General features: G+C 38.9%; 1 protein-coding gene across 1 annotated transcript in view; it reads right to left on the bottom strand.

Moving 5' to 3' along the window:
- Positions 1-13,260, bottom strand: part of myo10l3 (myosin X, like 3) — a 57,993-nt gene that overhangs the window by 15,516 nt on the left and 29,217 nt on the right. The window contains exons 16-22 of the mRNA XM_088931146.1: positions 10,345-10,451; positions 6,794-7,231; positions 6,267-6,306; positions 4,813-5,598; positions 3,252-3,375; positions 1,930-2,173; positions 1,455-1,550 (exon numbers count right to left, since the gene is read on the bottom strand). Coding sequence (XP_088787272.1) covers positions 1,455-1,550; positions 1,930-2,173; positions 3,252-3,375; positions 4,813-5,598; positions 6,267-6,306; positions 6,794-7,231; positions 10,345-10,451 — 1,835 coding nt within the window. The remainder of the gene's footprint in view (positions 1-1,454; positions 1,551-1,929; positions 2,174-3,251; positions 3,376-4,812; positions 5,599-6,266; positions 6,307-6,793; positions 7,232-10,344; positions 10,452-13,260) is intronic.

The following is a 13,260-nucleotide window of genomic DNA, read 5'->3' as shown; positions in this document are numbered from 1 at the left end:
CTGTGTGCAATTATACTGGTTAAGAATAAGAAAGCAAATGTCTTTGAGTGGCACAAAGTCCTGACTTGAATCCTATTTATATTCAATATTCTGTACATTGATCTTTTTGATCAACTTGAAAATTGTTATCCGTACGTGATCCAAAAACAACACGAGAAAGTTTTGTCAAGAGAAATGGGCAAAAACTTTACCAATCCAGTGTGGAAAGTTAGACTTCCCCAAAAATTAAACTCCCAGCCTCTCACCTACGACTTTATGGTGCCTTCTCTCTTTATCATAACTCAAAGACACATTGAAATCTACAGTACCTCTACCTCACATGTCAAGACGTTCACCCCCCATTATTTTGTATCCTTTATTTCATTCTGTTGATGTATGATTTTGCACAACTTCTGTTGTTTTGCACATTATCTGTTGTCTCTGTCTTTCTTTTCTTATAGAATTGTATTGTTGTTTTTTGTACCACTTACCGCCTGAGAGCTAGCTAAATAGCATTTCGTTATACCATATACCTGTGTATGAGTATTATGACAATAAACTTGAATTTGAAATGCCTGTAGTAGTAACCCTCATTGCCAAACACTTTGCTACCAAAGGTGCTTCCATCAAATATTGAGCTCACTGGTACAATTACTTATGCAATCAACACATTTTATTTTCTTTAGTTTGTCATATTTAGCTTGTCTTACTCTTAGATGTTTTCAGTTTGAGAATTCAGGTTTCGAATACAATATTTGGTTTAAAACATGTGTATGTATCATTTTGTAATTTCACAAAGTGAGATATCATAGAAAGGGTCAGAATACCTCTGTATATACTATGTATAACCACATTGATATAGTTTTGTATACTTTGACATAATATATTCTTAAGATTTTGTATACTTGATTCAAGTCCCCTTGTTGTTACTTAGCCTGACAGTGTAGGACACTCTTTTAAGCTCTTGAATGTATCTGGCTGCTCTTCTCTAGACAACAGGAATATCTATTTTAAAGTGATGATATTTGTATACAATATTCTAAATGAGGTCTTATAAGTGCATTGTACTTTTTAATGCATGAAGAACTGTGCCCACAGTTGATTATTTTTAGTTTTCACTTACGAATGATCTATTGACAGGATATTAACACTGGATAGGCTGGCAAAAAGTAGACAAATGGAGCAACTGTTGAAACCCCAGATTGGAGGATGATGAATGACCAACATGTCCGGACCTGAAGTGTCTGCTTCTTTATTGTATATCATCATCATATTCAAGCTAGAGAAATAAGAGAACCACAGAACTTGTTCCACAAGATGTATATCTTTCTTTCAGTTTACTTTAGAAATGGTATTGGCCAGCATTGGCATTTCATTTCTTTAAAGACAAAACATGGAACTCTATATGTTGATTTACACAAGGAATCTTGGGTCTGATAACAAAGGCAAGGTGCTAAGAGCCTCAAATGACACACCTGGCATCCTCTGGTGACTCAGCCACAATATGATAGGTCCTTTCCTCTGTCACAATATCCAAGGCATTCTCCTTCTCGTGGTTATCGACAATCTCTCTGCAAACAGACCCACGTTAATAATTAATCTTACAGTTGGTGAGTGTCGAGTCTATCTTTTATGTGTTAAGTAGCGTCCCGGCACATTAAAATGAGCAGCCCCTCCCCAAAATAGTAGAATAGTCCTGAGGTTTACTACAGTACTTCTCACCTAGTTGCATTGATTTAGGTAATGCAAGATCTCTTGCATAACACACAAGCAAAGCCTATATCAAATGAAATATGGATGTGTCTTTTCCATTTTGAGCTTTGTTCTTGACACAGTAAAGTTTTCTCTTAGGGTGGTCGCTATAATATGCCAGGACTCTGTTAAAAAACAAGTCCAGATGAAAAACAACCCCTATAAATAACAGAGAGAAAAGTATAGATGTGCTCTCACTTGGCTGCCCTGATGTCAATGGTGCCCTTAAGCTTCTCTTCACTGTCGTTCTCAAAGTACATGAGCTTGGATTCCCGCAGGACAAACCAACGCATCTTCCAGTTGCGGCGAGAGAGTGTGGACAGGCCCCCACCCTTTTTGTACAGCCAACCAGACTTCAGGGACTCCTGCTTGGCTCTAAACCACATGAAGGTCTCATCCTTCAGCACACACCAGCGCCGTCGCCATGGGATCATCAGACCGCCTGCGCAGGAAGGAGAGGTCAGTCTCATATAAGACCATCAGCTTTATATAGAATAGTGCATATTGTAGGTTGCCATTCATGGTAGGACCAAGACCAAGAGAGGAGAAGCTAACTATACTGAATGCAATGCAAAGCAAACAAAGCAAACTAGAACATGAAACATCTACACTTTTAAGCATTTGAGATATTAATATTTTCAATAAGTAATTTAATACACTATTCATCTTATTTTTATAGTTAGTTTTACTCTCTACAGCCCTTAGGAGTGGTAGGAATGGTTCTGCCACAAGAACTTTACACGAAGGGTTTACATGGCGCATGCCACTACACATTGTCTAAACATTTTGGATATCCATATACAGTAAACGTATTTTAACCACTATATATATTTCATATTGAACTTCATACATAACATCATCTAGCCACACCCTGTAGAGTTTATTCTGTTGATTAAAGGCTACCCAAATTGCAAACGTATGATCTTGGGATTGAGAGATACAACTCAATTAAGCAATTAAACAAATGTTTGCTAACTTTATTTGACTCTCTGTGTCCCTCTGTCTGTGGCTGTCTGGTATTTGTCTGACACAGTCGACTGTGCTATTTTATAATAACATTGTAAAAATAAATTATTTACAATGAGGGAGAGGAAAACTAAGACTTAAGAAACAGATTTCCAGTATTAAAGTGTTTTATTATTATTATTTATAATAAAAATAATAATAATGTAATTCAATTATTATTACTAGGATGCATAAAAATCAGATTTCCTGAATGAACTCAAAAACATGTAGCTGAGTTAGATGGCAACTGTTCTGAGTTGGTGGAAAGTAGCACCAGAATTTGATATACCACAGAATCATAAATTAGCTTGGTTACACTCTGCTTTTTTTAGTTGATTTCTGAGGTATCCTCTTCTTCTCATAATGAAAGAAAAACTGTATTGTTAACTAAAATTAAACAAATGAAAACAAAAGAAAGTCCAACAATCGGGCTTAAATGTTCTGCATGGGAGTTACAAGCACATAACAGTTTTGGCCTGCAGTCCTGAAGGTGTGAAAACAAACTGTGCACTCACCCTTCATGTAGAGGTAGCTGTGGAAATATGGAGGGCCTGACCCATTGAAGAGGCTCAGTCTGCCATTAGAGATTTCCTCATCTGTGTCAATGTAGCCATCATTGTCATCATCGCTGTCAATGAACTGGAGAAAAGAGACAGATTATCTCATCTGAAGACAGTTGTTTTCTGTCTTTCCCTTAACCTGCAACAAAAATCTGCATCTTCTCTCTTTTCTTTCTCATAATCCGTGATGTATTTTCTACTTGTAAATCATGCTATCTCTTTGCACTGTAATGGAATTTCCTGTAAATCCACAGGCTTCTAGATAACGGCTGAAAGATGCCTCTATCTGTAATTCCTCAGTTTACACCACTGAAAACCCCCACAAAAATTGTTTAATACCTGAAAACCTTCACAAGGGACAATGAGTTATGGGTGAATTAGGAACTAAGTTGGGAAAGCATCTTGCATTTTGAGAACATATTGAGAAAACTATTCAACTCCACTCTAAAAAGCACCCATGGTATGTTTCTATTCAGCACGTCACAGCTGCCAAGCATATGAACGAATTTCAAGCAAAAACAACTTGAGTGAATTTTAATCATATGCGGGTTAATGGCAAGGGAGAACAAAGGAGTTTCTGAAGAAACATTCCTACATTTTCCCCTTAGGGTAACTAGGCTGTCCCAGAATAGGCTTCATTTGACTGAATTGCCTCTATTTACACTTAGTAGCTTTCATGTTCAGCAGCACATGGATTGAAGCACAGATGAAAAGAGTTAGCATGACTGCAATAACGCTTGCTGCCTCGCCTGAAGAAAATATAAAAACATCAAACAGACTATCAAATATGAAAATTATGCATCTTACAGATGTAGAACATGCAAAAAAGTGTTAACTACTCTAGTACCTTACAGAGAAGTTTGAGGGTATTATAATTTAAAGTGTCTTTGTAATATGTAAATGTACTGGCTTACATTTTGTAAATAACTTTTCCAAATGTTTTTTTCTTTAATTTCCTATTTACTTTACAGAGTGCAAATCTTGTGGATTTGTTCATTTTAATAAAGCTATACTGAGCAAAATTTATCCACTGATTAACATTTGTATTTTTAACTCAAGTATTACATTTTAAAAATTGAACAAAATAATTACCTCCAATATTTTTAGAGAACTAATTCACTATTAGCAAAACTAGTTTCACTAGCAGATAACAGAAATTAGGTTATTTTTATTCATCCAAACGATCTAACAAATTTTCATTGGGGATTTTATGTTTCTCTAAAATATTTTAAAAACATTCCACCTGATGGGAATGGATCCAGTAAATTAACTTTATTGGAGAAAAACAGGTCCTATAAATCAAAAGAGTTATAAAAAAAGTAAAGAAAAAACCGTCATACAAATACACTCATTCGCTTTATGTCTTTCTTAAGTGAACTCTGCTTCTAAAATAAAATCTGAAACAGCTGGCAAAGTGAAAGCTGGATAACATTTGACTGTACATTTTAAAACTTTACAAAAATCTGGAGCTCATACTGACAATCCATTGCCTAACGACAGGCTTACTGCCACTCACCGAATCTGAGCTGCCCCGATACGAGTCCAAGCTGTTATAAGTGCAGGTGGATTTGCGTAGGACCTCCTCATCTGTTAAGTGTCCATCATTGGTGCTGCCTGCATCCCCGGAGCTGGCCAAGGCCTCCTCAAACTCATCATGATCATAGTCAGACTCAAGGTCCGGGGGAACATTGTAGATGGGCTCCTCCGAGTCAGCCAGGCTCTCGGGAATGGCTTGGTCAATGCTTTGGTAGTCATCGCCATCATCCTCTGTGACAGCGGGAGGGGGAGGGAGACAAGGCGGGGGAAGTGGACAAGATTCGGAGGTGCTTAGTGCTTCCTGAGGAACAGGGGGACCTTCCTCCACTATTTCTGGGGCAATAAGATCTGGCGGAGGGGGAGGAAGGTTGGCAAAGATGTCCTCCTCGGCGCCGGGGAGGGGGTTGGTCTCGTCTTCAGCGTGGAAGCCCTCATCCACCTCCTCCTCTGCTAGGGGGGCGGTGGTGGTCTCCAAGGGCTCGTTGAGATTCTCCTCGCTGGAAAGGGAGTGCTCCAGGCCCCCAAAATCCAGCAGCTCCAGGAACTCCTGGGCCACCCGCGAGGCCTCTTTCTCCAGACGTTGGATCTCGGCCTCGCGGCGCAGCTGCAGCTCGGTCCGTGAGGTCTCGCACAGCAGCGACACGCCATCCTCCCGCTGCTTCTGAAGCCGCTCGATCTCCCGCTCCAGGCGCAGGATCTCCTCCATCTGACGACTCTCCTCCTCCAGGACCTGTGGGCTCGGAGTCCGAGGAGCTGCCTGCTCCTTCTGGGAAAGGGGGGAGAGGGAGGAGCACGAGAGAAACGGGGCGAGAGACGTGTTCAGTGAAAAGTGGTTTGTTCATTTTAAAGCAGTGAGTGAAGCAGTCCTGCAGTTCAGTTAATACAAAGGTCATCATTAATTCATCATAAAAGTTCTACATTCTACAAATGCATCAACCCAAAATGACAATTTGAGACAAATGTGGTCTAATGCATTCCAGAGGCTTCAGCTGTGAAGGCATCACAAGAAATAGAGATAAGTGACATGAAGAAAAATGTGCCAAAATAATTAATTTTGCAAGGAGAAGGAGCAGCACTCAGGTTACAGACTGATCCCTCCAACCTCACTTTGATGTCTCATTTTAGATACTGTCAAAAATCTATAAACTCTTTCACCTATTGCACAATGATTTGGATCCTGAGCAAGAACACCTTCTATGAGCATACATACAAACTGTAGCACAAGGTACCATTCTTGATATTTCATTTTTAATGCACATTCAAACAAAACCATTTGATAGAGCTCAAAAAGTCTTTTATACAATCAGTTTAAAAGTTGGATAATTTGAAACTTCCAATTTATCTACATTATAACGCCAATGTTTTAAATACACCTATTTACTGCACAAGGACAGCAGCCACTTTGTTAATATTTTTGTAACAGTAAGACATTACCTGTGGAGAAAGAAACTCTACTTCCAGTGTTTCCATCTCTCTACAAGAAAATTAAATAGAAAAAAATACTGTTAATCTTAGCAGCACTGACAGACGTGATTAGTACTGATTAGTATTTGCACTCTTCAAAATGGGCATTTGCAAATTGGTTGTCCATTAATTTATAATTGGTTATGGACTTTTAAGTGTTCAATAATCTGATACAATTATTCTTGTAACAGAAAATTAAAGTCATTATGGGAAATGTGGTCATATTACTAATGAATAGTTTGTGTCTTCTTAATTGGAATTCTGTTAGACACTAAATGGGTTTTTTCCTGCTGTTTTGCACCATGTGCTAAATTCTAGATTATATGCTGCAGTTTTTCAAATGTATAAAAACTGTGGTAAATGCAATTCAAACCGTTATTACTTTATTTTATGTCTGATATGTAGTTATTTGTTCTGAGTACAGGATTAATGCCAACTGCTGCTGCCTCTGAGGAGAGAGAAAATTGAGCCCCAGAGCAAGGGAATATTTTCCATACCTGCTCTGTCTTTCTTCCTGTTTCTGCACGTTCACATCCGTCACGCTTCTTCGCTGTAACTCCTCCTCTTCCTGCCGAGCCTTCAGCTCCTCCTCTTCCTGCCGAGCCTTCAGCTCCTCCTCTTCCTGTCGCCTGCGGATTGCTTCCTCTTCCTCTTTCCTCTTTAGCTCCTCCTCTTCCAGTCTCTTCCGCTCTGCAGCGGCTTCTTCCTCTTTTCGTCTCCTTTCCTCCTCCTCTCTCTTCCTCCTCTCCTCCTCCTCTCTTCTGCGCTTCTCCTCGAGGAGCTGTCGGAACAGAGAGCGGGCCAGCTGGCCACGCCAATGCTTCTGAAACACCAGAGCAGCCGCCTGCAGCCGCAGAAACATGCGCCTCCAGAAATGGGCCCGATAGTTCTTCTGGATGGTGATGATGCTGGCCAGGACCTTCTTGTAGTGCTTCCTATGGGATTTAATTAAATAAGAGTGTAATTGTTGCCTTTTTCATGTATAAGAGACTGAAAGTAATATTGCAATTGAGGCTACCACATCAAAAGTACAGCAAAGTTTGCCTCAGGTAGTCTTTTCTTCAGGTAAACTGGATCCCACAATAATATACAAGAGAGGACAAGGTGTTGTTGGAACTGAGAGTTAATTGCATTGGTCTGGTGTTATTTTCCCAATTGTAATGAAAGTAGTAATGTAGTTTATAGACCATTATCTAGGTTAACTATCTGGAAAATTGTTAAATAAGTTAATCACAGAATAATTTGTCTCATTTCTGCTACATGCAAATCATTTAAATGTTTTGAAATTTTAATACATTTAATACATTTTCAACAGTATTCTAGAGAGTTGTCAACTTATCCTTATAAGTTAGTATTTTTGGAACAAGCAACAGGTGCAATCGAAACCAGCAAAACACATGATTACTTGGATTTCACGAGGAGAAAGTTCTACATACATAAATTCTGTAATGACAGTGATTAATTGAGAACTGCTTAGGACAACATCACTGACAAGAAGTCAAGCTGCAGAATGTGCTGATGTAATTAGGAGAACACCTCTTGGATAGTGTGTTCACTATCATTCCTACAATTATATCAACAATAATGTAACAGGTGAACTTGATAAATTTACAGATAACATAAATGTAAGTTGTGTGCATGAAATGTAGAACCAACAAAGGGAATACAAAAAGACTTGGGAGCTGTCCAGGACTAGTTTGGACTGTACTGTTGCCTGGAAAATTGTTTAAAGAAGACCAAATGATTCCTAGGCTCAAAGGAACATCAGGATAGGACAAAGGAACTCTGTCTCATTGGTCTTGAACAAAAGAGAATAAACAGGGATTTAACTAAGTATTCAAAATATTTAAAAGGTAAGATAAAGTCATCCCAAGTGAATACTTCTAGCTCAACAATGAAACTGGACTCAAATGGAAACTTAGGTGATGCATATAGGAGGTATAAAGAGTAGTAGGAGCCCATAACATATTGACCCAGTCAATAGGTTAAAACTGACTCTTTTGAGAGGTTTCAAGAAATGTATAAGATCCAAATTACTGGCGTCCTTTCATTAGTATACCTTCCGATGTACTTAAATGAAGTTCTTCCACCTCATAGTAGTGTAGTGAGGTGGAGGAACTTGACTTAGTGAGGAATTTCACCTCACTACAACTAGGCAAGCTTTGACTTGGTGCCAATGACAGTGGGTGCTGTTCTACTGCAGATACCTGCCACCCTGGTCATAGAGAGCAATTGGTTTGCTAGTTTTATAGGCAGCCTTAAACAGTCAATACGGAGTGTCCTGGAATGCATACTAAACCCTCCTAATTTAGCAGCTGCTTGATTCAATTGTAAGTTGTTCCAAGCTGAAACAGAATGAAAACCAGCAGAAGGCAATGTTGACAGCTTATTGCACTTAGTAAAGATGTCCTTCTATTATTTCTCTTCTATTGTAAAAACAGGGCGAATGGCAGGAGAAGGTTTTATTTTCCTTCTATGACTTTACTTTGTGATCAGGAACCACTAGGTTCTCAGAGAGACCACCCAGTTAGATGTCTCCTTGCTCAGCAGTCTGTGACTGAATGAAAACATCCTTTGTCCACTGGCTACAATCAGACCTCCTAATAATTTGTATTTCTGACCTAACCTATACACCAAATCTGAAAGACTACTGTACTTAATAAAGCCCCAGTAGTATCTAATTAAAACCTACATCAGATCACAGAAAACCATTGTATAAGAATGGTTTATCCTACTGATGGATGATTTAGGTTGTAAAATTCCCTAATATCTGTTTGTAGTGCATTCTAGCAAAGCCTGAGCAAACACCTGGTAGAATAGATGGTAAAACCCATTCAGTAACATGTTTTAAAACTGGGCTGGAGTTGCCTTCAAAGAAAACAAACTTTGCAAAACAAACAACTGATATTATTGGCTATTAACTACTCCATAATATTAAGTATTGATTGGCCAATATTTTGCTATACAGCCCATATTAACCCAAGTCAGTTTTGACACAAAAGAAGACAAATTTCATACTTAAATCAAGGACTGATCTAGCAGTAACATTTATAAGGGAGTTTACATATACACCTGAAAGACAAAGGTAGCAGTATGACTTAACCCATTTAATATTAATCATTTTAGTACTGAAACATACCTTAAGCTGTGTACATTCCAGGTAAACATACAAAGGAGGCTCACTGCGACCAGACAGTTGAGATCTGTAGTGGTCTTATGTCTTCCAGTGATTTATTTAGTCACATTATTTTTAAGCTTTGCACTAAATTGGCAACTACTAACAACATAAACCCTAAGCACGCTTGTCTGATTTGAATATGTCTAACAGTTCATTCCATTCCTTCAGTGCTTTCCATCTACCTCTTAACTCTTCAACAGAAGAGCAGGAAAAAAAGGAACAAAAGATAATAGTCTATATTCACCCACAGTATACTACCACCTCTTTGATAAGTAACAAAAGAGGCAATATCTATCATACATTTACCCAAAACACAGTAACGTCAACATAAAGGTACATGTACAATTTGTTTTCACACTGTAATGAAGCATACTTTGGTATCTGTTGCTTCATCTTAAAAGCATTCAGTACAATGCTGCCAGCATTGCATATTGTAAGTTTTAAAATGAAAATAACAAAATTTTAAATGCAATAAAAGGACAGAAAAAAACATTCTTCCAAGCTTAGTATCTGTCTATAACAGTAGATGACGATAATGATTCCATAACTGTAAAATAAAAATCATGAAAATATATGACGACTAGCACAAGACGAAATGTTTTTTACAAACTTTCCAATTCTTTCAAGTCAATTGCCCATCCTTCCTGTTCCTGGCATGTTATTATTAATAGTTTTTCCAATCAAAGTTCTTGTGCTTAGCACTCAGTGTCACCTGTCTACGAAATCCAGGGTTGGACTATTTGGATTTTGGTTTAAAGTGCACATTTTCGGCAGCAGAATAAAACTCACAGTTCAGAGGTCTGATACCACAAAACCGCCTGTACATACACCTCCCAACCTCTCCGTGTTTCTCCCATAAGGATCACTAACCTTGCCACATAGCTCAGAATATGGGCTCGGATCACCGCGCCAGCCTGTCTCCGGACTGCCTCCCGCTCCTTCTCCAGCCTCTGCTCCAGCGCTTCCTTCAGGAACACCTGCAAGACGAGTGAGTGAGACCACGGAGGTTGAAGGTGGAGAAGGGCGGGGAATGGGGGGCGGGGGGTGGGGGTGGGTGAATCTGAAAGACTAGGTTTGGTGGGGAAAAGTGAGGGAAGTTGTCGATGTTTCTTCCTGGATGTGGTAGAAATTATCCCCCAGAGTCACAGAGTCAAATGCGTGCTATGACAGGTTGTCATTGCACTGAACACAGGCTGCGTGGAAAAGTAATCCTGCTGCTGCTACGGCCACCCCTCTTGAACTGACGTGCTCAGGGAGGGACAGTTTGATAGAGAAGGGAGAAGGGGGGAGGTAAAGTTGTGAATGGCTGTAGTCCAAAGCTAAGGCCACACCTCTCCTTGCTCTTGTAAAGGCAGAAAGAAACCGGGTTATAGACACACACTACTTAACCCTTTCCTATCCTATGGTAGCAATAGGAAATAAAGCCCCCTGCAGTATAAATAAAAAGGGAGCTGGGAGTTATTTGGCCTTAAAACCAATTCATCTCTCTCAACCTAATAGCGCTGTACATTTTAGTCTTGATTTTATTGATCTTTTATGTCTTAGGCTTAGCTGCCACAGAAGTCAATTGTAAAAAAGTACAAGTAAAAAAAAAACGTGGACATTTTGATGATAAACAGGTTCCTAAGGGTAATCTCATACTAATTTAAACTGCAATTAATATTACCTATTGTACCACCTTAAATGTTGCAAAAAACTTAGTTGAGCGCTGACCTATATTTTTAATGAGGCTAATCCATTTTCTAGGAAACACATATTTATTGTGTGTACAAGCTAATGAACAATCACAATATTTTGCTTCCTGATGCATTCTTCCAAGGGTCAGCAATTACAATTTCCAAGCCTACCATAGAGACTCTGTGGGGGTTATATTCACTTTATATTAACATCATTTCAGATAAGATTTGTCTTCTGCAAAATGTGAACAATGATGTTTTGCTTTGGTTGTTGTCAGCAATCCGTTATATAACAGAAAACTAAAAATACAAGATGTCCTCCATATTTTATAAGAATTTCTAAGAAGAAGTTTTAAGATTTAAGGTTTCATAAATAGAATATTGTGTGTACACACTGACAGTTCGCTTGAAATACAGGGCTCAGCTTTAACCTGCAACATAAGACTCTGAGACATTTTGCATCAAAGCATAGCTCAGGAAGCAAGCCAGGGAAAACATGGTAGATGGAAAGAAAGTCATACAGGTTTTTCATGGGTACATAAGTTACTAGCTTCACCAAACTCCTGGGTATTTAACAGGACCACAAAATCTTTCACTATTGTTTTTAAAAATAAACACAAGTCTGAGCATTAACCATGTTTTTTTTAAATGGGCTCTACTGTGGATATCAATCGCTGTTTCATTATTCTTAAGGAAGTATTTGTTTTTAAAAACAAGATTCCACTTTAGAACAGATCCTTAGCATATTAAATGAACACCACCACAATCTCCTCCCACTGTAACCCTACACCCATGGGATACTGTCTGTTACTGTCAAGTTCTGAGTGACACACAAGCACAAACTGCCAGGTATGGAGTTTGGGCATGTTTGGGCATGCTCCATTTTCTGCTTTGTATTATTTTTATGTCAAGTCCCCTCATTTTAATATATAGGCTGTATACTTTGACCCAGAATTGCAAGTGAGTCCTAGTGAGTTATTTGAATTGGTGGTACAGATCTGTTTAGCTACTGTGGACCTGTTGTTCCCTGTGAGGATGCAACAGATGTTACTGCAATCACAAGCACACAGCTGCACCATTGCTAAAGCCATTCTTGGGAAGTTTCCTTCTCCACATCCTTCCCACATCCCACACAATCCAAAATACTAATCCTGGGACTGAGTTTCCTCTCCACACAATCACCCCAGATATAATTACACACAGATTGTTTCAACAAAGGAAACACAGACCACCCCTCACCCCTCCCCAAAAACTTCACACTCAAATCCATACAAACGCAGATACACACACTCACTCAGGATATCTGGTCCACAACCTAGCCAAGAATTTAAACCACATTAGTATATGTGTCTGGGAAAGGACCTTAACACTGCTATTAATGTTTTTAAAGTGTGAGACTTTTCCATATGTTAACCTGTTCAAAAGGTATAACAACAGTTACAAATGAGGGGCCGCCCAAAATACTGAATTGTCTTGAACAGAGAATGCTGATTCATGTTGAGGAGACCTGATTCAAGTTTCCAAAAAGCCCAAAGGCACTGACAAGACTGGGGCATCAGATTCCACAGTAAGGCACACAACTGAGGAAACAAGAGGAAGTTATGGGAAGGCACATTTAAAGCTGAGAACCAGGCACTTTACACTATGGGCTGTGGGAGTATGGAACAAGCTGACCATCCATGTTATTGAATCTGACAAGTCCTGGATTCCTTCAAGAAAGGACAGGTGGATATCCTTGGATTATACAGCTACTGAAAAACAATGAAATGAGCTAGATTTGTGGCTGCCTCTCATTTGAGCCAAGCAATTTATCAGGTTTCTTTTCTCTGAAACGATTCTCAGATTCCAATTTTGATGACCAAAATAGTACACAGTATTCAATGGTATACTTTTATTCACAGTATCATTTTTGTAGTAATGAATGGCTCAATGAGACAGGTTAATGATCTTCTGTCTTCTGAATAGATTGCAATGTATCAAACAACTGCAGTTTTCCATTTTGGATGTTCTAGAACCAGCTCAGATTGCTATTATTCACTGGGAAAATAATTTACTTAAAAAAATCTCAAGTCTCATATGCAAAGTGGACAAATTCCAGATCCACTTCAAT

The sequence above is a fragment of the Atractosteus spatula genome, chromosome 13 (genome assembly GCF_055471065.1).
Source record: "Atractosteus spatula isolate fAtrSpa1 chromosome 13, fAtrSpa1.hap1, whole genome shotgun sequence".
NCBI lineage: Eukaryota > Metazoa > Chordata > Actinopteri > Semionotiformes > Lepisosteidae > Atractosteus > Atractosteus spatula.
This window is presented reverse-complemented; position numbering and strand designations above follow the sequence as displayed.